We start from the raw sequence: 26,443 nt of genomic DNA on the forward strand, positions 1-26,443 counted from the left end.
TCAACGCTTCGTTTTTTTCTATGCATTTTTTCCTAAATGTTAGAAAATCCTTCCTCACTGATAAAATCTAACTTCCTGTAACTCCAACCATTGGTTCTTGGTTTGCCTTCCAGGATGATGAAAAAAGATCAATTCTTCCTGTTTCTCATCATCTCTCGAATAGTTAGATTGCTGGGCTATCTCAAATCTTCTCTTCATGGTAAACATTCAGAGAGCTTACACTTATTCCTCAAAAGCAAGGATTTTGAGTTTTTCAGTTCCCTCTGAGTGAACAAGTTGCTCATGTTCATTTAAAAATTGAACCCAGACTAAACAACTGAAAGGTAAAGTGGCAGATTAGCACTTTCCTTATTTAGACACTAAACTGGGCAGCTTCATTTGCATCCATTTACCTTGTGATAGAAAAGATCCTCCAGATCTTTCTTTGTAACACTTACTAAATCATACATCCTCCATTTTGAATTCAGGCAGCTGGGTTTTGGAGCTGGATTTACAAGTTGTCACATTAGGCGCTTGTTTAACCAGCTGAGATCTTTTTGGATCCTTAATCTATCCATGAAAACATTCAGAATGCCTTCTAGTTTCATATTGTCTGTAAATTTGGTAAACATCAGATCTTCAGCCATGCAACTTGTAAAAATGCTACACAGGACAGAATCCTGTGCTATGCAATAGTAACCTTTCTGTTTGATATATATTATTAATGTGCACTCCTGTAGGTACACTAATAACTTAGCTTATGCATTTTGAATGTATTTATGGTGCAAAGAAAATACACTTTTCTTTCCCATTACTGACAATGTCTTGCCAAAAATCAAAGCATTCCCCTCATCTGTCTGGTAACCCTTAAAGAAATGTCAGGATATTGAACCAACGCCGGTTTCTATGATCATCTCTTTTAAAATCGGTTCCAAAATCTTGGTTAAGTCTAGCGTCATACCAGCACTTGGGGAGAAGTGATAGCTGGAGTGGGAAGATCCGAGAAGGAAGAGAACATGAGAAAACATGGTAGTGCTGCAACACTAAGTCCTCGAGCTTCACTGCAGACAACTGGTTTCTCCTTCACTCTTTAGCTTCAAACGGGCTGCTGTGGCAAATCTGATGCAGCACAACAGCTTTAGAGGTTTACCTTCACTCGTGATTTTACCAAGCAAACGAACGCAGTAAAATGATCTGCTTCAAACGTAGGTAGAAACGAGAAACGGAAATAGAAAACTATTAAACCACCCCAGTGCCGCAGTGAAGCTGTGACAGGTGGGCGCCTTCCACTCGGAAGGCCCAAAATGGCTGGGCGAGAAATCGGAGGCGGTAGCGGGAGCTCAGCTCCCCTCGCAGGGGGCCCACCCAAGGGAAGACAGGGGTCGCGGCACGCCCCCCGTACGTCACCGTTTACGTAATCCCTCTCGCCTGCAAACGTGCCGCAGGGCGGCCGCCCCGGCCCTAGCCCCTCCCCCTGAAAAGCGCGGCGGCCTGTGTCGCACGTGAAGCATGCTGGGACTAGCTCTCGAGCCTCCCGGCAGCCCCTGCGACGGGCGCGGTACGTAAGGAGCGAGCCGGCGGCTGCCGTTTTCCGTAAGATGGCGGATCGGCGGCGGCAGCGCGCTTCGCAGGACACGGAGGACGAGGAGTCTGGTGCTTCGGGCTCAGACAGCGGCGGCTCCCCGGCGCGGGGCGGCGGGAGCTGCAGCGGTAGCGCCGGAGGCGGTGGCAGCGGCTCTTTGCCTTCCCAACGCGGAGGCCGAACTGGGGCCCTTCATTTGCGGCGGGTGGAGAGCGGGGGGGCTAAGAGCGCTGAGGAGTCGGAATGTGTGAGTGCGCGCGGGTGGGGCGGGCCGGGGGGCGGGGTGTAGGTGGTGATGGGAGGCTGGGAGTTGATGGTAGAGGCTGGGGCATATTGTGTTAGAGAAGAGAGCTATCCTAGAGCATTGTGCATCCGGAGCCCCAAGGGAGGAGGAGGTGTTAGGAGTTTCTGGGGGAAGGGCAGAGCCGCTGCACATGAAAAGCGGATGTTTAGTCAGAAATTGGGGCTGGAGGGGCGCCTGGGTAGCGCAGTCGTTAAGTGTCTGCCTTCGGCTCAGGGCGTGATCCCGGCGTTGTGGAATCGAGTCCCACATCGCGCTACTCCGTTGGGAGCCTGCTTCTTCCTCTCCCACTCCCCCTGCTGTGTTCCCTCTCTCGCTGGCTGTCTCTCTGTCACATAAATAAATAAAATCTTAAAAAAAAAAAAAAAAGAAATTGGGGCTGGAAGTGGAGAGACCGGACCTCCCTTGGTTGCTACTTGTTAAAGATGTACCTTTCTTCTTCTCCCTTTTCGACCATATCTTGTTGAGTTTTCAGCTCCCCGCCCTTTGGAAATCACGGAACTAACCCATGTCATCTTCTTTCCTTCAGGAGAGTGAAGATGGCATCGAGGGCGATGGTGAGTAGCATCATGACAAGTTTTTTGACCGTAAACGCAGATCACCTATTTCCACCAATTGACATCCTCTCAGATTGTTAAGGATTTGGGGGAGGGTGCCACAAAGTGGCTCTTTGAAGCACAGTGCTTACAAGCTTAGGTTTTAGCAGTATGATCTTGGGCCCATCACGCTTTGACCGTTTCCCGTTTGTAAACGGGGACTGTAATTTTATCCCTCTGATAGGCTGATGTCAGAATTGAATGAGTTTTAGCTTGACTTAAAAAGCAATCGGGAAATGTATTTATAATTTCTGTTTATTTTTTTCTTTACATATTTCTGTTTTCTTTCAGCTGTTCTGTCGGATTATGAAAGTGCAGAAGACTCTGAAGTGAGTGTGAAAGGTTTTTTTTCCTGTGGCATATACGTTGGAAATATTTAAATATGTTTTAAAAACATGGACACATTTGTGGTTCAAAAGTACCATGACCTACTCTCTTGTGCATTCTTCATTTATGCTTTTCAGAAACTGTTGTAAAAGGTCTTGTTTACTTGGGGTGAGGGAAGTTTGGTGCATGCCTCCTCACGTTTCATGTGTTAGCATTGTTAGTAGTTGGCTTTTCACCCTGTCTGAAGAAAGTAAAGGTTCTAAATAGGATGAGAACATCCTAAAGCCCTTCACAGGATGACAGTTTCTTTTATGCTGCCTAGGGAATGAAAGCAGCTAGTTGGATACTTTTTTCAAGTGTATCTAAAAACCTTAAAAGGGCAGGATTCTGAGTGGTTTGTATCAGAAACATCCCTCAGTTTATAGGGAGTTTTCCGCTCTTCAGTTCAGGAGAAAATTTCCATAAGCTAAGCTTTTGTGGCCTTGTTTTGGTTGGATGAACTAGAGATGCTATGAGAATGGCTGTTTGTTTCCTGGGGTTGTTAAATAAAGTCTTGAGTTCTGGAGAAATACACCATTTGTATGTTATGGACAGGAGGAATTGGATTATGGACAGGAGGAATTGGATTATGGATCAAAGGTTCATTCTATAAATTTTACAGAACTGTTGCTATATATTAGATTTCCATTAAGTCCTAAAGATCCAACAGTGAACACTATACTAAAACTTCTGTCTTTAGAAATGACTTAGGAAGTCGGATAAATATGCAGGCAGTCATAGGACGTGGTGACAACTGCTGGGGATAGGGTTAAGTAGGGTATTAAGGGCTGGGTACTGAATCCATCTTGAGAAGTCAGGAAAGAGTAAGTTGGAGTTAATCAGGCCATGTTTTAGGCAGAGGGAACAACAGCTGTGAAAGCCCAGACACAGGAGAGAAGACTGATTATTTGGAAACTTGAAAGTAGTTTGGTGTGGCTGGAACATTGTTGAAACAAGATGGATACCAGAAATAGAGGCATATTAGTGAACAGGGGTCATATCATGAAGGGGTTTACTTGTTCCTTTTCTTCATTATGTACCTGCTGTGTGCCAGGAGTTGTACTAGGCACTGGAATAAAAGACAGACATGGTTCTGCCCCACTGAAATTTACATTTTGGGGGAAAACAGACAAAGTAATTATAGTAATGTTTGGTAAGTGTCACAATATTAGAAGCATAGGGTGTTTTGGGAGCACATGGCAGGAGCAGCCAACTAACTGTTTGGAAATGCTTAGAGGATGAGATGTTAAAATAGGGACTTGAAGGGGGAGTGGGAGTGAGCCAGGCAGAGTATTCTAAGCAGAGGGAACACTGTCTGGGAAAAAGGTCTTGAAGGGATGGACTGCATGACAAGTGGAGGATATGAAAAGTTTAGTGCAACTGGTGCTAAGTGATGAGTCTGAGTCCAGATTTTAAAATACCTCGTGAACCCGATTAAAATGTATTTGGATTTTACTCTGAGGAGTGAGAAAGCGTAACAGGGTTTTAAACAAGTGTGTGATATGGATTAGACTTAAATATTAAAGATTTGTCAGATCCAAAGAACACCTACTTCAGAAAATCCAGTTGGCCAATTCTACTGAAATAAAGTCTTGCAAAGAGAGGGAAGACTCACACATTATATGTTAACAAGATCCCAGATTGATGTTTATGCACAGTAAAATTTGAGAATTATAATTTTATAACACTTTGTCTACAATGATAGTTGATTTGAGGGGAGTAAGATTGGAGGCAGGAAGCCTAGTTAAAGCTATTGTGGGAGTCTAGGCAAGCAGTAAGTGTGGCCTGGAGTGGAGTAGTAGCAGTGAAAGTAGAAGTGGACAGAATTGAAAGTTATTTAGGTTATGGAATTCACAGAGTGTGGTGATTAATGAGTTGCCTTATTTTCTCTGAAGTCAGTGATGAAGTTATCTACAAAGAGTAAAAGGGAGATAAGAGGTTTTGGGTTGAGGAATGTTTACAGTAGTCACTAGAGAATGGAAACCTTGGAAAGATTGTCAGGCAGTATAGAGTGTTCGGTGAGGTTTGGTGATTGTGAATTTATAGCATCTTACCATTCTGTATGTAAATGAGTTTGGATGTTATCCTAATAACAAGGAAAGAAGGCTACTGAAGGCTTAAGTATGGAAGATGAGACTTGGGACAGGGAGAGCTGTTAAGAGGTTGTTAGGATAGGGGCACCTGGGTGGCTCAGTCATTAAGCGTCTGTCTCCGGCTCAGGTCATGATCCCAGTGTCCTGGGATCGAGCCCTGCATCTGCTGGGAGCCTGCTTCTTCCTCTCCCGCTCCCCCTGCTTGTGTTCCCTCTCTCGCTGGCTGTCTCTCTCTCTGTGTCAAATAAATAAATAAGATCTTAAAAAAAGGTTGTTAGGATAAGCCAAGAAATGTGATGGTGCCCTAAAGAAGGGACACGGGAGTTGAGAGATGTTTAGGTGGTACTAACAGAACTTCTTAATTGATTGAATGTGGAGTGTGATTTAAGGAATCAAAAGGATGCCCAAGTTGATGAATGATGTTATTCACTAAGAATGGGACACAGGGAGATTTCAGGAGGGACTCTGATGGGTTAAGTTTTGGATGTTTTGAAATCGAAGGATGTGTGGGACTTTGAAATGGCAATATATATCGTCTGAAAATAAAGAGGTCTCGTTCTAATCTGTCCAGTTGCAAAGCCACATTTTAAGTACTCAATGGCCGTGTGTGGCTAGTGGCTGCTGTATGGGACAGCAGTGGTCCAGATTAGAGAAAAAGACCTGGTGTCCTGACTTTCATAGTAATGTATTGCTTGCATTTTTCTTGGTTACTAACTACATACCTAGACACTACAGTTTAGTCTTGCCTGTGAAAATTTGATCTGTCTCTTAGTCTGCTGGTTAGTTTTTAATCCCTTTCTTTTCCATATAGTTGATCTGTTGGAAAGATTTTGATAATTGCTCACTCAACATGTTCCCTCTGTCCTTTGTATTTCCTGCAAATTGCTATTTCCAGATTCCTGGAAAGACAACATGAACCAAAGATTTTATCTTGAACAAAACTGACTGATAATCACTTAGTTTCTTTCCCTTATAGGTCACTTGCCGTTTTTGTCTAGATATTCCCAGTATATTTTCTTTAAGGTCCAATAATTATATTAGGATTTGTCTTGGTGGTGGTTGTTCTGGGTCAGTGTCCACAGTTATGCGATGTGCTTATGTCATGGAACTCCAGTCCAAGTATTTTATGCCTGTCTTCAGTATTTGACCCTTTCTTTCTAATCCTTTTTTCTTCATTTCTTGATTTTTAAAATATTTTTAAATATTTAGAAGTCAGAGATGAAGTTCTCTGCAAAGTAAAAGGGAGATGAGAGGTTTAATGAGGTGACACTTTTTTTTTTCACTTAAGGTGCTATTACTGTGTTTATTCACTCTTATATTCCTTCTAGTTTTAGACTTTGTATTTGAAATGACTTTTCTTTCCTCATTTCATTTTTTTTTTTTTTTAAAGATTTTATTTATTTATTCAACAGAGATAGAGACAGCCAGTGAGAGAGGGAACACAAGCAGGGGGAATGGGAGAGGAAGAAGCAGGCTCATAGCAGAGGAGCCTGACGTGGGGCTCGATCCCATAACGCTGGGATCACGCCCTGAGCCGAAGGCAGACGCTTTAACCGCTGTGCCACCCAGGCGCCCCCTCATTTCATTTTTGAGTTCTAATTCTGATTGATGTTCTTTCATGCCTTACATAATTTTCTTAATGTCTTTTTAGCTCATTTTGAAGTAGGAGTCACAATTTTTATATGACACAAGCCTGTCTTTCTGGCATGGTTTCTTTATAGGAATGCTTTTCTACTTATTTTGTCTTTCTCATAGTAAGTTTATGTGGGATTTGACCTCTGTATTTTTCTGTTACTGATTTTTATGTAAAATTAGTTTTCCTGATCTGTTAAGAGGAGGTATAGCTCAGAGTAGCTTCTTGTAACTTCATAGAGCTCTTTCTTCTGTTGTTTTCCTGTAGTCGTTTAAAAAAAAAAAAACAAACGAAAAGAAAAGAAAACATGGTGGCTTGCTTTCTGAGATTTCCTGCTTTTGTTCCCTTCCCTAACTTGTTTTGTAGCTTCTCTTCATTCCTTTTGCTCCTCTCCTGCTCAATTTGATTCTCCTCTCAAGTTTTTCTTTGGTGTGGGACCCTATCTAGAAGGGAGCCCTGTACTAGGTCAGTTGCAAGATTTCAGAGGGGATAGACAGCTCTAGACCTTTCAGAGCTTCTTACTGGAGGACTCTCACATTCAAATGCTATTGGAGATAGTCAGATCCGTCCTAGTTGCAACTCTTGTTCTCAGTTTAGCTTTCTGTTAAATACCTGTTGATTAGTTTGGGGTTCCCCTGTTCTTAGCTCCATTTACTACTCGGCTCTCTTGAATACGGACATTAGTGTGATGCAGGTCTTATGGCTCTTGTTACTTTATTCCTGTGCGCTCGTTTTTTGGGGTCTAGGGGATACTTTGTAACCTAGTTTTGTTGTAAATGTTGTTGTAAAAGGGTTTAAATTAGGACTGTGGTTTTGCTGTCTAGAAGTCCTCATTTCATGTGGAGATTTGAAGGGACCAAAAGCTATGCTGCTGCCATTTTCCAAGAATATTCCAAGAGGAGTTTTTAAAGAAACTTGACTGTGAAAAGGAGGCTAGAGAGATGGTAGCTGAAAAAAAGACTATGAGGTCAAGAGAGGTTTTGGTGGTTATTTTTTTCACGTTGGAAAATCAAGTATGGTTAAAAATTGAAGGAAGGAGTAGAAAGGGAAAGAAAAGAGAGGTAGTAGATGATAAGTGTACTGGTGTCCTTGATTGACTATATGAGAGGAAATAGGAACCAGCCAAGGGAAAAATCTTCTGTTGTAATTATAGAGAGGTAGGAAGGAAAGGTGTGGGGGGAGGAAACTGCCGTTCTTTTCTTCATTTTGTTTTCCTTATGAAATAGAAGGAAAGACATTGAGTTAGGGAGGTTATTGGGGGGAGGGTCAGGGGAGGAATTGTCAGACTAAAGGAGGTTTAAGTAGTTGAGGTTGGAGGTGGCACTGATGTGTGAAGTTATATGATTTTTTTTAAACCCCTTCATTGATGATTAATAGTCTGGTTGTAGACTTAGAAAAAGGCAGACATTTGAGTTAATCTAGACCTGGGCACAGGGGAGTGGCAAGGGACTTGGTGATTCTAATCTAGTAGTGATTGAAATGAGTGGGCCATGGAGACTAAAGAGAGAGGAAAGTGTGGAAAAAGACTGATTGATAGGGAGAAGGTGGAAGGGTCAAAGGAATAGGTATCTTAAATTGGAGATGAGAGGGTAAGCAATTAAGAATAGGAGTAAAAGGGTTTTTGGGTTTTTTTGTTTATTTGTTTTAAACTAAACTCTAGGGATGCCTGGGTGGCTTGGTCAGTTAAGGGTCTGCCTTCGGCTCAGGTCATGATCTCTGGGGTCCTGGGATCAAGCCACAAGTCGGGCTTCCTGCTCAGTGGGGAACCTCCCTCTCCCTCTGGTGCTCCCCCTGCTTCTGCTCTCTCGCTGTTAGATAGATAGATACATAGATAGATAGATAGATAGATAGATAGATAGATAGATAGATAGATAGATGGAATCTTTAAAAAATAGAATAAAATAAAGAAATAAACTCTACTCTCCCAACATGGGCTTCAAACTCACGAACCCAAGATCAGTCAAGAGTTGCATGCTCTACAGACTGAGGCAGCCAGGTGCCCTTATGCAGGTTTTAAAAAAGCCGCTCTATTGAGATATTTACATACCATACAGTTTCTTTAAGATGTACAATTCTGCAGGTTTTTTTGTATATACACAGATATATGCAACTATTACCACGATTACTTTCAGAACATTTTCATTACCTTTGGAAAGAAACCTTGTACCCTTTAGCTGTTATTCCCCCCCTGCCCCTCAGTTCCTCCATCCTCATCTCTGGTCCCTAAGCAATCACACATCTACTTTTTGTGTCTAGGAATTTTCCTATCCTGGCCTTTCATTTGAATGGAATCATAACATATGGACTTTTGTGACTGGCTTCTTTTACTTAGCATTATGTTTTCACAGTTTTCATCCATTTTGTACCATATATCCGTACTTAATTCCTGAGTAACATTCCATTGTATGAGTATACCACATTTTGTTTATCCATTCATTCATTGATGGACATTTGGGTTTCTATTTTTTTGTATTATGAATTTTATATTATGAATTTTGTATTATGAATAATGGTGCTATAAACATTAGTGTACAATTTTTTTGTGTGGATGTATGTTTTCATTTCTCTTGGTTGTGTACCTAGGAATGGAGTGCTGAGTCATATGGTAACTGTGGGTTTTGGGTTTTTTTGTTTTTTTTTTTTAATCTTTCTTTTCCCCAAAGATTAGTTTTTATTTATTTATTTAAAAGAGAGAGAGAGAGCAAGTGCACAAGCATGAGCAGGGAGAGGGGCAGAGGGAGAGGGACAATCAGACTCCCCACCAAGCTGGGAGCCTGAAGCAGGACCTAATCCCAGGATCACTACCTGAGCCGAAGTCAGACGCCTAATCCACTGAGCTACCCAGGTGCCCATGGTAACTATGTTTAATCGTCTGAGGAACTGCCCAGCTGTTTTCCAAAGCAGATGCACCATTTTACATTCCCAACAGCAATATATGGAAATTGCAGTTTCTTCACTTACTCACCAGCATGTAATTGTCTTGCCTTGACTTTTTGATTCTAGCCATCCTAGTAGGTGTGAAATGGTGCCTCATTTTGATTTGCAGTTCCCTGATGACTAATGATGTTGAGCATTTTTCCTTGTGTTTATTGGCCATTTGTGTATCTTGGAAAAAATGCCTATTCAGATACTTTCTCCATTTTTTAATTGTCTTTTTATTGAGTTGTAAGAATTCTTTATAAAATATTCTAGATAAAAGTTCCTTATCAGATACATGATTTGCAAATCTTCTTTTCCCATTCTGTGGGTATTCTTTTTACTTTCTTGATGGTGTCAGGTTTCAATTTTGGTAAAGTCTAATATATCTGTTTTTTTTCTTTTTGCTTGTGCTTTTGATGTCCTATCTAAGAAGGCTTTGCTGAATCCATGCCAAAACCAGAGTTATGAAGATTAACTCCTGTGTTTTTTTGTGAGAGTTCTATAGTTTTAACTCTTATATTTAGGTTTTTGATCCATTTTGAGTTAAATTTTTTTTAAGATTTCATGAGAAAGAGGAAAAGAGCACAAGTGGGAGAAGGGTCAGAGGGAGAAAGAGAAGCAGACTCCTTGCTGAGCAGGGAGCCTAACAGGGGGCTCTATCCCAGGACCCTGGTGTCATGACCTGAGCTGAAGGCAGACACTTAACTGACTGAGCCACCCAGGTGTCCCTAATTTATTTATTTTTATATATTTATTTGAGAGAGAGAGGTGTGTGCATGCGTGCACAAGTGGGGAGGGACAGAGGGGGAGAGAGGTTTTTTTTGAGATTTTATTTATTTATTTGACAGAGCACATGCAAGCAGGGGAAAATGGGGAGCAGCAGGTAGAGGCAGAGGGAGAGGGAGAAGCAAGCTCCACGCTGAGCAGGGAGCTTGATAGTGGGCTTGATCCCAGGATCCTGGGATCATGACCTGAGCTGAAGGCAAATGCTTAACTGACTGAGCCACCCAGGCGCCCCAGGGAGAGAGGCATAAGCAGACTCCTCACAGAGCATGGTGCCCAATGTGGGGCTCAATCTCACAACCCTGAGATCACCACCTGAGCCAAAACCAAGAGTTAGACACTTAACTGACTACACCACCATTTTTTTAGTTAATTTTTGCATATGGGGTGAGGTAAGGGTCTAAGTTCAGTTTTTTTGTATATGGCAGTTTTGATCAAAATAGTATTTAAGAGATTTAAAGAGGAGCAGGTTTACTTTTTTAAAAAATGTATGGCATAAAAATGAACTGTGTAGGGGTGCCTGGGTGTCACAGTTCAGTTAAGTGTCCCAACTCTTGGTTTTGGCTTGGGTGGTAATCTCAGGGTTGTGAGATGGAGCCCCACATTGGGCTCCATGCTCAGCATGGAGTCTGATTGAGATTCTCTCTCCCTCTCCCTGCCCCTCCTCCTTGTGCTTTCTCTCTCTCTCTCAAATAAATAAATCTTTATAAATAAGTAAAATGTATAGGAGGGGCTTCTGGTTGACTCAGTGGGCAGAGCATGCCACTCTTGATCTCAGGGTCGTGAGTCAAGCCCCATATTGGGTGTGGAGCCAACTTAAAAAAAAAAAAAAAGATGTATAGCAGTTCCAGATGTGACTTGTCTGGACTGTGTGGCCGTGGAAACAGATGCCTGTAGCAGAGGTGAAGACTGAGCACCTTGTCAGTCTTCCAAGTCAGTGGCAGGGTAGGCTGACACAGCATAGAGGTATGGCTAGGTGATAGGAGCTTCACGGGAGTAGGAGTTTAAAGTGAGACTGGAGAGCTTAGATCTGGAAGAGATACTGAGAAATGAGGAAGATAACAACTCTACCTAATACCCTGAGATATGTAGGGAGTGAAAGAATGAGCTAAAACCTCTGTGTGAGAATGCTGCCAGGGAAGTAGTTGCTTCAGGGGAGAGCTAGACTTCAGAGTTGGGAAGAGCATTCACTGAAGGTAAAATCAGCAGTAGGGGAGTTTGTCTCTGGAAAAGGATTATGCTGTCAGCCCTTAGCCAAAGCAGTGTGATCCCGGGGTAGCACCTTTTTGGCTTCAGTTAGACCAGATTTTGACTCTAATTTGGAGTCTCCTCAGCATTATGCTGTTTGTATCTTTCTGTCCTGCCCTGGAAATAAAACTAGTTTCTCATTTGGAATAAAAGAGTTGCCTCATTTGACATTCCACCATGGATTGGAGGGGGGTAGAGCATAAAACAGAGTTCTGTCATTAATCATGCTAATACTGTTTTAAGATGTGTGAATCAGTCTCTGTGTGTGTATGTGTGTTTGGTGGGGACTGATGGATTAAGGTCGTATATACACATTGAACGAGACTCTTGGAATTTCTGTTTCAGAATGTGCAGGGAACATAGGATCAGGGAAAGAAATGAAGGATTACCACCCACCCATCCCCGTATCAAGAGGAGGGGTAACTTCTTGTGACTGAGGGGACATGGGAAGAATTAAGGGTACTTGGTTATTAAAAAGCTATGGGTAGGGGCACCTGGGTGGCTTAGTCGGTTAAGCATCTGCCTTCGGCTCAGGTGATGATGGAGTGCCACATCCGGCTCCCTGCTCAGTGGGGAATCCACTTGTCCCTCTCCCTCTGCCCCTCATCCCTTGTGTTCTCTCTCTTGCTTGCTCTGCTCTCTCTCAAATAAATAAATAAAATCTTTAAAAAAAAAAAAAAAGGGCTGTGGGTAAAGGCTTAATCCTTATAGCGTGGGTGTGGTTTCCCTCGGTTTTGGTCTTCCTCACATTGTGAGCTTCATAACAGTATCACCTCTCTGGGAGTCCTCACCCAGAACATTTAAATACCTGGATACTGAGCAGGGAAGAGGAGTTAATTGGCTTGTCTGGGCCAGTTGGGCAGACCTCACTGTTTGAAGAAAGGGCAGAAACTTAGAGCTTGAGAGCTTCTTCTTTATCAGGAATCTCACAGCGGGACTCTGATCACATTCCTGATGTTAGGCTGGGTCTGGAGTTATGAGAGGCTCTGGTGCAGGTCAAGTACGCGGTAGGAGAATAAGACCAGCGTGTACATTATCTACCAGTTGACAGAGGGTTATTGGCACCCTGACCTGTTAACCCGACAATGGGGACTAACCCAACTCTCCTTGAACCCATTTCTTTGTCTTCAGGTGTCTGAACCTCCTACAGCCCCCAGCCTGTAGCTCTGACTCCTGAGGTCCAGATCCTGAGAGGACTGTGAGATGAGAGTATTCTAAAGCCCGTTCACTCAGCGTGAGCTGTAGTTACTCTTTTCCCTGCCTAGAACTAGCCACACAACTATTATCTGACCCTTTCTGGTGGCCCCTATTCAGAAGATAGCCTAAGGACGTTCCTCTGTATGAATAGACCCAGCAGTTTCTCTGTCAAGAGCACGATTATCTAATATTCATGTGGCAGGAGAGGGAAGGTGATTGTAGAGAGGCGAGAGAGCACTTGGGGTTAGTTTTCGTTTCTAAAATGCGATGGTCATACAAGTTCACCAAAGTTTTCTAAGTCAAAATTTTATAATTATATAATTCTGGACAGAGTTGTTGGCTAAGGGGATCTCAATCTCATGCTACAGAAAATTGAGTATTTGTATCATAGATATAAAAAATGTAAGCCACTTTTTCCCAATTTGAGGGTAAATAGTGCCTTGAGAAATTATAGTGTTATTACAAAGAGTTTGCAGGTTCACTAGTTCAGCTTATATTATTTATAGACTAAATCTGTATCTCCCACCTTTATGCACTACTGTTTTTGAATATATATAAATTAATAAAATGTTAATTTATTTTGAAGTATTATTGAACGTATGGTAGTAGTTTGTCATAGATTTTTTTCAGTCTGGATTATATTATACTGAGCTATTGTCTAATGGAGATCCATGAAAATTTTAGAAGCTAAAAGGTTGAGAATCTGCTCTAAGCCATTTTGAGATGAGAGAATTCACAGTTTGAGTTAGAGTGTAATTTTTAGGCCCTGCATGTTTAAGAAACAATCCATGAAGATAGAAATTATCAACAAAGATTAGTCTCCCTCTGTATGCTAGGCGATTTAAAGCCTCCCTTTCATATCTCCTGGGCTCCTTCCGCAGAGGCTACCACCGTTAACATTTCCTTGCGTGTCTTCCTGGAAAACTTACATGGATCTGTATAAACGTATATATGTGTATTTCTTTTATTGTGCTCTTTTTTTTAAGTGCCCCATCCTCTAGAGATTTTATTTATTTTTATATATTTTTAAAGATTTTTATTTATTTCAGAGAGAGAGAGAGCACGCAAAGCTGGGGAGACAGGCAGAGGGAGACGGAGAAGGAGACACGCTGCTGAGCAGGGAGCCCGATGTGGGGCTTGATCCTAGAACCCTGAGATCAGGACCTGAGCTGAAGGCAGACACTTAACCAACTGAGCCACCCAGGCACCCCCTAGAAATTTTCATAAGAGTATTGATATGTTTGCTTTTAATTCTTACATTATAGTAAAAGTTCATTAGAAAATGTTTACCTAAAGAATGGGGGGGAAAACAGCATTTCCAACTGACAGGGTAACTTTTTTCAGGGTGAGGAAGGGGAATACAGTGAAGAGGAAAACTCCAAAGTAGAGCTGAAATCAGAAGCCAATGATGCTGCTAATTCTTCAGCAAAAGAAGAGAAGGGAGAAGAAAAGCCTGACACCAAAGGCACTGTGACTGGAGAGAGGCAGAGTGGGGATGGACAGGTCAGTGTCCACCAAAGGCCTCCATTTTGGGGGTCAGAATAAGGGCTCTTAACCTTGGAGAGAATAAGGAGCCCTTTATCTGTCCTCTAGGAGAGTACAGAACCTGTGGAGAACAAAGTGGGTAAAAAGGGTCCTAAGCATTTGGATGATGATGAAGATCGGAAGAACCCAGCATACATACCCCGGAAAGGGCTCTTCTTTGAGCATGATCTTCGAGGGCAAACGCAGGAGGAGGAAGTCAGGTAACAGCCTCTTGTTGCTGCTGTTGAGTACGTATTTAGTGCTTGCTATAGGCCAGGCGCTTTGCTGATTTACTGCTCACAGTACTTTAAGGTTATTATGATTGTCTCTTTTGTACAAATGAGGAAGGTGAGGCTTACGATATTTGGTAACTCTTGGTGGAGGAGCTGGGATCCAGACTTATAGTTTCACTGCCTTCCTTAGTCTGAGGCTCAAGCCTCTGGGACATGAAGTACTTGTGTAAGCTGCCTTACAGGCGACAGATGTTTCCAAGGTGCTGAGTAGTTGGAAGTAAAGTCTTTCCTTGTTTCTGTGCCTGTTCTATTTGAGCCATCAGGCCCTGAGATGCTGTGATTCACTCTTGGTTTCGTATGGTCTGTCTGGGAAGATGGGGAGACTGGCGAAATTTCTCTCCCCAGCCTTTTTTTTTTTTTTTTTTTTTTTTGGTGAACATCTTTATTTGGCAGAGTCTGCCAACCTAAGATACTTTTTCCTGGTTTTATCCAGACCCAAGGGGCGTCAGCGAAAGCTATGGAAAGATGAGGGTCGCTGGGAGCATGACAAGTTCCGGGAAGATGAACAAGCTCCAAAGTCCCGACAGGAGCTCATTGCTCTTTATGGCTATGACATCCGCTCAGCTCACAATCCTGACGACATCAAACCCCGAAGAATCCGGAAACCCAGGTGAGAAAATTTTGGAATTTACACTGTTTATATTTGTAGAGAGAGGTCTGCTTTTTAAAATGCCATTCCAGTCTGTAGTTCAGTGGATGAGGAATATGGGAAGTCTCCCTGACCCTTAGTTTATATCTCTAGTGGTCTCTTTTGTTGTTTCTTTTCTTAAGACTTGCCGTTTCATTTATTCAGGTTTGGGAGTCCTCCACAAAGAGATCCAAACTGGATTGTTGAGCGGCCAAACAAGTCCCATCGCCACCAGGGTGGGGGCACCCTACCACCAAGGACATTTATCAACAGGAATGCTGCAGGGACTGGCCGAATGTCTGCTCCCAGGAATTACTCTCGATCTGGGGGCTTCAAGGAAGGTCGTGCTGGTTTTAGGCCTGTGGAGGCTGGTGGGCAGCACGGTGGCCGGTCTGGTGAGACTGTTAAACATGAAAGCAGTTACCGATCACGGCGCCTAGAGCAGACTCCTGTGAGGGACCCATCTCCAGAAGCTGATGCTCAAGTGCTGGGCAGTCCCGAGAAGGAAGAGGCGGCCTCAGAGGTACCAGCTGCTGCTCCCGATGCTGCACCGCCGGCCCCTGACAGGCCTGTCGAGAAGAAATCCTACTCCCGGGCAAGAAGAACCAGAATCAAAGCTGGAGATGCAGTCAAGGTTGCGGAGGACGTGCCCCCTCCACCCGAAGGGTTGAACCCGGCACCTCAAGTCCCAGAAACGACCCCTCCTCCACCTGCTAAGACTGGAAGCTGGGAGGCTCCAGTGGATTCTACTACAAGTGGACTCGAGCAAGATGTGGCACAACTAAATATAACCGAACAGAATTGGAGTCCAGGGCAGCCTTCATTCCTGCAGCCACGTGAGCTTCGGGGTAGGTACCTTAGGGTCAGTGACTAGCTTTTTTTCCCTGTGCATCATTGGGTTTGTGGGCATGGGATTTAGGTCTCAGGGGTATGGGATCTGACAAATATCTTTGTTTTCATTAACTGAAAGAAACAGATGGATTCATAGGTATATTCATCCAAAGACCTCGGAGAAGTATTTTGTTTGTTTTAAAGATTTATTTATTTGAGAAAGAGAATGAGAGAGCATGAGAGAGGTGAGGGTCAGAGGGAAAAGCAGACCCCCGCTGAGCAGGGAGCCTGATATGGGACTCGATTCTGGGACCCCAGGATCATGACTGGAGCCGAAGGCAGTCGCCTAACCAACTGAACCACCTAGGTGCCCCCAAAGACCTCAGAGAAGTTTTATCTGTTACCCAAGACTACTCGTACTACTTTGCCTACTATTGCCTAACTATCAGTATTGAGCTCCTGCATGCAGAATCTTTTACCCATTCTCTGTAGGAAAAGTTGGAAGAAGGTGGCAGTGTTCTTATTATATGAGCTAATGGTTAAATGTTTGGAGGCAGAAACTTATTCATTTGAACTTGGATGAGAATTGTCTAGTCTCTTTGAAAGGAAAGCCTAATTTCCTTAATGTAGAGCTAGGCTGCCCAATAGAACTTTCTATAGTGTAAAAAGTTTTTGAATACTTGTAATGTGGCCAGAGTGACTGAGGAACTGAACTTTTAATTTTAATTAATTGAAATTTAAATAACCACATGTGGCTACTGGATATCACTTTGGACAGCATAGTTCTAGAAACTAGGACATATCTACCACTGCTCTTCCCCATCTGTCTTTGTCTTCCTCCAATCAGGTAGATCAAAGGGTCTTTCCTTAGTTTCTGAGATCTGATTTGAACTTAAAGATTGGAAATCCTCATTTGGACTGGGAGTTTCAGCATCCTTCTCGGGTATGCATGATTTTTGAATGCCAAAAACCATTGTAGCCTGAACTGGACCTGGAGTTGATCTTTGATGGAGGAGTATACCCTTCTACTGGTATCTTATTACCATTGGAAGATAGTCTCTAAAATACCCTTTTTTTTGTCCTGAGTCATTTTCAGCCAGAGGGGAGTATCTTCCCAAACTTCCAGCCTTCTACTCTGTGGCCAGGAATAATTGGGCAGATTCACAGACTGTCCAGTTGTTGCTCAGAAACTTTAGGGCTCAGATTTTTCGATATGTTTGATAATGGACTGTGCTGATTATAACCTCCCAGGGATTCTGTACAGGGAAGTATTTGGTGGGAAAATTGCATTTTCTCATTGAAGTTTGTTTTTGTTTTTTTTTTTTTGTTTTGTTTTTCTGTTTTTTCCTTCACATTCAGAGGCTTTATTGCTGTGTTAAGGCTGCAAACAGTGGGGGCAAATTTCTGAATGCTGGTATTGATAGGAAGAAGATAGAGTTTAAAAGGAATTTTGTCAGTGTAAAAAGAAGAAAGCAGTTCCCCATGTTGGATTCTGAAACTTGTTATTTTCTTGATGTTCTCTTTAGTCCCACTCATATCTATCTGCTCTGTAGCCGTGACTTTTTTTTTTGCTGTATCACAGGTATGCCTAACCACATACACATGGGAGCAGGACCTCCACCTCAGTTTAACCGGATGGAAGAAATGGTACAGAAAGGGAAAGGGAGTAGTTGGGGGAGGGGTCTGCATGCAACAGCTGTTCATTGTTTAAACTAAGATAAGGTCTTGGGAGTCCATGTTCCACTGATTTACCCATATTTCTTTTAATTTGGCTCTCCAGAAAGGGTAGCAAGGCCTAGGTTCAGATCTTGAGGTTTCTCATTGGTTTTTCAATTCATTTTGCAAATATTCTTTTCTTTTCTCTTCTTTTCTTTTTTCTTTTCTTTTCTTTTTTCTTTTCTTTTCTTTTCTCTTTTCTTTTCTTTTCTTTTCTTCTTTTCTTTCTTTTCTTTTCGTTTCGTTTCTTTTCTTTTCTTCTTTTTTCTTTTCTCCCGCTCCCTCTCCCTCTCCCTCTCCCTCTCAAGCGGGGCAGGGAGGGGCGTAGAGGGAGAGGGAGAAAGAGAGCCTAAGTAGTTCTTCACGTTCAGCCCAGCTTGGAGCCCGACATGGAGCTCGGAGCCCGACAAGGGGCTCGATCTCATGACCTTGAGATCATGACGTGAGCCGAAATCAAGAGTCGAATGTTTAACCGACTGAGCCCAGGCACCCCTACTCTTTTTTTTTTTCCCACGGTTTTTTTTCTTTATTTAAGTAATCTCTACACCCCATGTGGGGCTCAAACAACCCCAAGATGAAGATTTGTGTGTTCTTCTGACTGAGCCAGTCAGGCACCCCTCATTTTGCAAATACTGTTTAAACACGTGCCATGTATCAAGTGTGTGTTTTGTAGCACCTAAAGGAGGGTGGGACTTGATAGGAGAGTCAGCCCTCTGGGAGTCTTTTTGCTCAGACCTCTTTATTTCAGGGTGTCCAGGGTGGACGAGCCAAACGCTATTCATCTCAGCGGCAAAGACCCGTGCCAGAGCCCCCTGCTCCTCCTGTGCACATCAGTATCATGGAGGGACATTACTATGATCCATGTGAGTTTTCTCTTATTGTTGGGGCACCTTTCTCGGCAGCATGAAGGGAACTAAGAGACCAGCCTCCTGCCTCCTGAATTTTCCTTCTGACTTCTCACAGTGGTTATCAAACATTGGCTGGCTGCTGTTTTCTTCACATGGAAAATTGAGGAACCTCTTTTAAAGGGTTTGGGGGACAAGGAGATTTGTCCATGTGCTATGAAGAGTGAGGGTTTATGAGAGTCCCAATGTGATATCTTACAGTGCAGTTCCAGGGACCAATCTATACCCATGGTGACAGCCCTGCCCCACTGCCTCCTCAGGGCATGATTGTGCAGCCAGAAATGCACCTTCCCCACCCAGGTAAGCTCTGCACCTCTGCTTTTATGCTTCCAGTACGTGAGGATATGTGTTGGGGGCTTCACAAACTCTATCCTCCTGAGCTCTGTGCTGCTCGTTCACAAGGCTGGCCACTCTCGCAGCTTGCGCAACAAACTCGTCTTGGGTCCATCCTGAGGCCTTCCATCCTCAGTCTGTGCTGAGCAGGGCAGCCAAGCCATCCCATGGAATGGTGTCGTCCTCTATTCAGTTCCTGTTTTTCTCTTTCTGTCCAGGTTTACATCCCCACCAGACACCGGCCCCTCTGCCCAATCCGGGTCTCTATCCCCCACCAGTGTCCATGTCTCCGGGACAGCCGCCACCGCAGCAGCTGCTTGCTCCTACTTACTTTTCTGCTCCAGGCGTCATGAACTTTGGTAATCCCAGTTACCCTTATGCTCCAGGGGCACTGCCTCCCCCACCACCTCCTCATCTATATCCTAATACACAGGTGAGATGGCTAATGAGCAGATTTTTCTAGGTACACATCCCTAAATCAGACAAGGATGTGGTATGGGGAGAATGCTTAAGGAATTTGAGAGAACATTTCAGTGCCACTGATTTTGCATGTGGCACCAGGATGCCTCTTGGTGGTCAGGAGCTGGAAATGCAGCTTATGTAATGCCCATCATCTATTCTTTCTTTCTTTCTTCCTCTCCCTCTCTCTCTCTTCTTTCCTTCCTTCCTTCCCTGGAAATGCAGCTTATGTAATGCCCGTCATCTGTTTATTCTCTTTCTTTCTTTCTTTTCTTTCTTTTCTATCTTTTCTTCCTTTTCTTTTTCTTTCTTGTCTTTCTTTTCTTTCTTTCTTGGAAATGCAGCTTTTGTAATGTCCGTCATCCATCTATCTATCTATCTATCTAATCTTTCTTTCTTTTCTTTCGATTTTATTTATTTATTTGACAGAGAGAGACAGCCAGCGAGAGAGGGAACACAAGCAGGGGGAGTGGGAGAGGAAGAAGCAGGCTCGTAGTGGAGGAGCCTGATGTGGGGCTCGATCCCAGAACGCTGGGATCACGCCCTGAGCCAAAGGCAGACGCTTAACGACTGCGCCACCCAGGCGCCCCATTTTTTTTTTTTTTAAGATTTTTTTTTTATTTGAGAGAGAGGAGAGAGTGAGCATGCAAGTGTGAGCAGGGGGGAGGGGGAGAAGAAGGCTCACGGGACTCGATCCCAGGCCCCGGGGCAGATGCTTAACAGACTGAGCCACTCAGGTGCCCTCTTCTGTTTCTTTAATGGTGTTTCATTCAAGTATTTTGGTATGTCTTGCGGCTGTCTCTGCTGTTTATTCAGTTGAATAAAGAAGCTGTATTATCCTTACCCTCCCTGTACTGCTTCACTCCCAACAGGTTGACACCATCGGGTATATGAGGTGTCACCACTGAGCTCAGCCTCTTCCATTTTTCAGTTGATGGTAGGAATTAGAGAAAGCTAAGTAGTACTTTGAAGAAGTAGGAACCAGAACATAATTAGGTTATAGTAAGGCAGAAATGAATAATCACTTGTTTAAAGGGGGTTAGCTTAGAGATTTATAAAATTCCTCAGTACTTTTATTTTTGTGCCTGAATAATGTTTCCTGTTCATCATAGGTGAATTTATCCCTAACTTCTTCTGTCTTATTTTGGGGTCCCAGGCCCCATCACAGGTATATGGAGGAGTGACCTACTATAACCCCGCCCAGCAGCAGGTGCAGCCAAAGCCCTCCCCCCCCCGGAGGACTCCCCAGCCAGTCACCATCAAACCCCCACCACCTGAGGTATGAGAGCCCCACCATCAGTGGGCTTTTCTTTCCCCTAGAAGATTTCTCTCCTTTTCTGGGTGTGTCTTCGTGGTTGGTTGGTTGGTTGTTTTAATGACTGGTAACAAATTCTAACTTTGTTATTTCAGGTTGTAAGCAGGGGTTCCAGTTAATACGAGTTTCTAAATATTTTAAATCAAACATCATATAAAAGTAAGTATATAATGTACTATAATTCTTATAAATTCTTAAAACTACTGCTCATGCTTACTTGCTTAACAGTCCCCTAATTAATGCTTTAAGTTGTAATCATGAGATATCTTATGGGGAGGCTTACAGGGGTCTCAAAATTTGCCAGCTGCTTTGTTTTGCAAATGCATTGAGCAGGGTTGAAGCAGAAACCATTGTTAACTTGGCAGAATTTCATGAAGTTCTGCTGCAAGGAAGAAATGCAGGAGGGTATTCTTTTTTTTAAGGAGAGGGGAGATCTAAATTTGAGGTGTTTGCAACAGAGCCAATTTTAAAGGTCACGGAGAAGGACCATGGGGGTTCTGTTGTTGTTTTGTTAGGGACTTTATTTTAAAACATATTATTTAGAAATGTGGCATTTTGAAAACAGCTTGTAAATGCCCAGAAAGTCCATTAATGCTTTGATGATTCTTCCCTTTTCCCCACTCCTGTCAGAGAACCCAGGAAAGAAGAGAAATACAACTGGCTGTTTACTACCAGGAGGGCTTCAAAGATGTAAGGTGGCTCCTACCAGCAAGCAGCTGAATGAGGAGGACCTCTGCCCTCCTCTGAGGACAGGCTCTATTGGAGAAAGGGACAAACAAGTGGACTTCCTCCCACCTCCACTCTTTACTTGAGTTGGCTGTGCTCAGAGGAGCAGAGATCCAGTCAGCTCAGGCTTCTGGGTCTACATCTAGAAGCCTATGTCTTTTACTCTTCTTCACTTTTTCCTGGGAAATTCAAATGTCTTCTCCCAGGGAAGCTCCTTCCTGTTCGGTTTGTTTCCTAAGATGTTCGTTTTTAAAGCCTGGCTTGCTATTCTTAAATTAATATTCTTTTAGTTTCTTTCTCTCTCTGCCTTTAAATGAGACAGGTTCATTCTTCTGATTTTATAGCTCCCCTGGTTTCCCTTTTGGATTTTCCCTGCATCCAGATAATTGAAATTTTACCAGCCAGTTTTCCTCCACCAAGCCTGCAAAGAGGTGGCCTTTCATTTTTGGCTGGCCTTTGTTATTGTATACTTGGATTCTCTTAATCCCTCTAACCCCGTGGAAGCAGAACCATCCACAGAGTGTCTCATTGTGGAGAAAAGCTCAAAGTGTATGGTAGGAGCCCTTCTTCCTGACTTCGATTTTCGGAATTCTGAGCCTCTGTCAGTCCCTCTACTGTGGTAGGCGTCAGTCCTCTACTTGAGGGCAAAGTCTCTGCACTGGGGAGAGGTGGCAAACCAGATGCTTTTGTGAGAAAGGGAACGTGGAGTAAGCTTTTGCACCTTAGGGGTCTGTATTCACATAGTCCTCAGGGCTCAGTCTTTGAGGTAAGTGGAATTAGAGGGCCCTGCTTCTCTTCTTTCCATCCCTCCTACCATACCCCCTTTCCAGTTGCTGTGGACCAATGCATCTCTCTAGAGGCAGATACTGTCCAGCAAGCAGTCTACCTTGTACTTTGCGGTTGCTCTTCTCCATGTCTTTCCTGCTACAGGTGTTTTAGATGTTACTACCTGATTTTCCCCAAGTTCTGCTCCTGTCCCTGCAAACAGAAGATACTACATCTGGGCTTCAGGCCTAAGGAAACCAGTCACTTTCGGGGCAAGGGCTCCTCCCTCTTTTCCTCCCTATCCACAGCGCTGAACCACTCCCCTGCTGCCTCTGCAGGAGATCCCTATTGCTGCAGCGCTTGCGTCTGCCAGGAGTAACTTGGCCACCGTCACCGTCCTACAGAACCTGAGGGAGATGGTGGTGGCTCTGTCTCCCCAAGTAATGTCACTGTTTCTATTCCTTCTCTCCAGCAGCTGATCTAACCACTCTTGAGTCACAGGTGTGGGGTGGGGAGTGGGGAGAGGCACTCAAGCTGTAAACCCCAAGGAGGAAATAACTAAGAGATTCTTCCAGGGGTGGCTGGTTGTTGTGCCTTTTGTAGGCTGTCCCCTTTGCCTTAAACCTGAAGATGTCTCCTCAAGCCTGTGGGCAGCATGCCCAGATTCCCAGACCTTAAGACACTGTGACAGTTGTCTCTGTTGGTCCACTGTGTTTCGTTGCAAGAATTTCCCCATGTGTGTTGTTGTTGTTGTTTGTTACTATTTTAAAGGGTGCACATTTGTGATCAGCATTGTGACTTGGAGATAATAAAATCTAGACTGTAAACTTGGCCCGTTTGCCAGTGTTTTGTGTGAGTCTTGATTTAGGAGGGATAGGAGAGGACTTGCTGATTCCCCAGAGCCACAGTCACAACTCGAGCCAACTCAGGACTTGTGAAATGGAAGCCCTGAGGGGTGAGGAGCCCACAGGCGTGTCTGTACTCCCTGTTTGTTATCTTATCCTAACCCCATTGCCACATAGAACCAGGATACCATGCAGTCCCTTAGATTGGAAGTGTCAGGGACAGAAAAACTAATGAACTGTAGCTATCCTTTTCGCCTTTGTTAATGTTTGGCAGGTGAGTTTCCCAGTGTAATGTACCCAGTGTCAGTACAGCTGTCCCGGGTCTTAGATGAGGGGGAGGCACAGGTAGTTAGCTTTCTTCTTAAAAAGTCAAGACACTGGCACTGAAGTACCAAGAACCACAGCCTAAGAGGGAGGCTTCTCTCAATCTTCGTCAAGGTAAAGGAGCAATTTAGACCCTCAGCTGTGGCTTATGTGGCCAGTTACCAAGGCCACTGGGCCCCTGATGTACGCAGGTCAGTTTCTAGCTTTGAAGTGACTGTTTTCTTCCAGATCCTGGGTGGGGTGGAAGTTTACTACAGAGGTTGATCCCAGTGTGGGGGAGCAATGGAATTTAATGTGGAGCTGCTGGCATCTCTTCTTGTCTACCACAAATCCTTGTACACTGGGGGCGTGGACTTCATAGGACACCTTAAAACAGTTGGGACTCCCCCTACATCCCTTGGTGCTGCTGCTTGAGCTGACGGACCATGACTTTTCTAACCCCTATTATTTATTCCTCTTAATGTCCATTTGCTTTCCTCCTCCCCCACAGGGTGATGGGTAACTATGGGCCTGATCTCCTGGGGTCATGCAAAGAATGCCAGCCAGTCTTGGGGGTAGGTTACCAGCAGGAAGAATGACTCTGTTAAGATGCTTCCCCCCTCACCTCTGCCTCTTGCTTCTCTGGTCCTGCAGTTAGATCCCATTGCTCTCTGTTGCCCTGGTAACGAGCTCAGCTAGAAGAAACTCAAGCTCAGCAAAGCCCCCAGGTTGCCTGCCCTACCAGCCTGCCTCTTGGTGGGCAGAAAGGGAGTATAAAGGGCAGACAGATCAGCTTAGGTAGCCTCACCCCATTCCCTTCTAGGGGCTGGGCTCAAAGTTGTTTTGCCACCATCTCCTCACGGTTGTTAATCATACCACTCTCCCACCACGTCTTCCGTGCCGGCCCCCCTCTGTGGGGTCAACACACAGGCCTGTTACCATGCGGGTGACCCAGAACAGGATTTGACAACTTCAAATCCTGAAGTTGTCACCCAGCATCGGCAGCCCATTAGGATTGGGTTGTCGCTCTGGGGCAGCGATTCTCAACCCAGGCTATTTTAATCACTTGGGGATCTTTTACTCATTGTCCTTGCGCAGGGACCAAGCTGGTCTCTATATAGTTCCAATTTTAGTATAAGTGCTGCTAAAGCGAGCACCACCTGGGGATCTTTTAAAAAATACTAGAAACCTTGGCCTCACCTCAAAGATTTAATTGATGTAGAGTGTGGCCTAGGCATCAGTATTTCTGAGAAGTTCCCCTGGATTCCAATGTGTACTTGGGGCGAGAACCACTGTTCTAGGCCACGACTCAATGCTGGCTTTCCTTCCTGATTCAAGTCCTTGAACTTAGTCTCTGTCCAATATCCTTGAGTAGTTGCAGGGGTGCTGGGGTCCTACTCCCCAAGCTTTGAGTTTCCAGAAGTGTCTCTGCCTCTTTTATTTCCAGTCCCCACACCCTCCACACTCCCCAATTCTTCCCCCTTCCTAACTGACAATCCCAAATCCTGCCCAGAGAGGAGGTTACCAAGGCAACCAGCTTAATCTGGTAACTGTGGCATGTGCTGGGAGTGGAGCCCTCTCCTCTTCTTATTTGGTTCACAAAATGCCTGGGGAGCTGCTCCAGCCAGTTTCTCCTCTTAACCCCAGGGATAGTGGGGTGTCCAATAAAGGGAGCCCAGCAAGCTGATACTTGGATCTCTATTCCAGGTTCTTAGCCAAAACTGCTCTCTCCCTTTTACTGTACCCTTTCCAAATCCACAAACAGATGGGTGTGCAAAGCTTTATTTCTGTGAACACATGCTCTAGCACACATAGGACCAGATATGCACACACAGTGACATGTGTGTGGTACACACCCTGTTCAGTTCAACCACCACTCCCAGCCTTTAGCATTCCTGTCCCTGCCTGGTCCCTGCACAGTAAACAGGGGTGGGGCATTGTCCAAGGAGCTTCAATCCCTCTGCAACCTGGTGCCACTCCCCCACCTTGTTACTTTAACCTCGATGTGTTTACACTGAGTGTGTCTCTACACCCACCTCCTCCTTCTGGGGCAGTGTATCCTTAGGGACAGAATGCTCCTGGCACAGGCATCAGGAATACAGATCACTTAGAGTGCAAATTGGCCCCACTTTCCCATGTCAACTCTGGAGGGGCTCTCTATGGTTGATGATGTTGGTTGGCAGTTCTAGAGCTTGTCAATCATGTCTGTGGCCCTGCCACCTCCTGCTGCCAGCTGGGCTCAGGTGCCCTTGTATGCCTCATCTCCTCCCCCCTGCCTCCTGTCTCTTCTCTTCACCCCAACTAGACCTGCCACAACCTGCTGCTCCCTGCCTGGCTCCTACCTGCCTGCCAGTACCTGCCTCTCACAAGCCAGGCCCTCACCACCTATTGTGCCCTACCAGAAAGGGCAGCTGGGCACCGCCCCCCAGTGCCAATGCCAATGCACCCCAGGCCTTTCCAGCCCTTCTTATAGAAGGAAGATAAAGACCACAAATATGGCAACAGACCATACTGTCGGGGTTGAGATGGATGCACACCCAATCAGCAATCTTTATAGGCCTCACCTGAGTACAGGTAAGCCCAAGTTGTGCCGGCCACACACCTGCCCTACTTCTTTGAAATGATACCTAAGAGCTCCTGTTAGCCCCCAAGCCAGGACTCACTCTCCATTGGTAAATCACTCCATCACCTTTGCCCTTAATTTCTGCATCTGCCCTGACGTCAATCCCGTTCAGCCCCTTACTATTTCCCTCTAGGCCAGCCCCAGCGCCCAAGTTCAAGCCTCGCGCGGCCCAGGGGGCGGGTCCAGAAAGGGTAGGGGCGGGGACTGGGCGGGGACTGGAGAAGGGGGCGCGGTCTCAGTTCTGCCACCTTCCCCCGGGCCAGGAGCGCAGCCGCCGCCGCCGCCGCCGCCGCAGCCGCCGCGTCCTCTCTCAGCCTTGCGCTCCGCCCGCTGTCTCTGCCGCCGCAGCCCGGCCCAGGAGCGCAGAGCCCGGGGCACTGGCCCCGCAGCCCACCCGCCCTCCGGGCCGCGTGCCGGCTGCAACCGACATGGGGGGCCACTAAGAGCGAGCACTCCTTCCCTCTGGCACCTCCTCGGGCC

The 26,443-nt window shown here is 44.8% G+C and overlaps 1 protein-coding gene and 1 pseudogene across 1 annotated transcript; one reads left to right on the forward strand and one right to left on the reverse strand.

Annotated features, from left to right (window-relative positions):
* Nucleotides 1-1,511: 1,511 nt before the first annotated feature.
* CASC3 (CASC3 exon junction complex subunit) lies at nt 1,512-23,024 on the forward strand. Its single transcript, XM_002924931.4, has 14 exons — nt 1,512-1,808; nt 2,392-2,419; nt 2,750-2,787; nt 14,042-14,200; nt 14,291-14,442; nt 14,948-15,124; nt 15,308-15,990; nt 17,556-17,620; nt 18,438-18,552; nt 18,796-18,894; nt 19,146-19,360; nt 20,543-20,665; nt 20,797-20,860; nt 21,332-23,024. Exons 1-13 carry the CDS (start codon nt 1,578-1,580, stop codon nt 20,818-20,820), a joined length of 2,109 nt encoding a protein of 702 aa, XP_002924977.1. The 5' UTR covers nt 1,512-1,577; the 3' UTR covers nt 20,821-20,860; nt 21,332-23,024.
* A 1,376-nt stretch (nt 23,025-24,400) lies between these two features.
* LOC117795812 lies at nt 24,401-24,497 on the reverse strand (annotated as a pseudogene).
* Between the last annotated feature and the right edge of the window lie 1,946 nt (nt 24,498-26,443).

Source organism: Ailuropoda melanoleuca, chromosome 13, assembly GCF_002007445.2.
Source record: "Ailuropoda melanoleuca isolate Jingjing chromosome 13, ASM200744v2, whole genome shotgun sequence".
Classification (NCBI taxonomy): domain Eukaryota; kingdom Metazoa; phylum Chordata; class Mammalia; order Carnivora; family Ursidae; genus Ailuropoda; species Ailuropoda melanoleuca.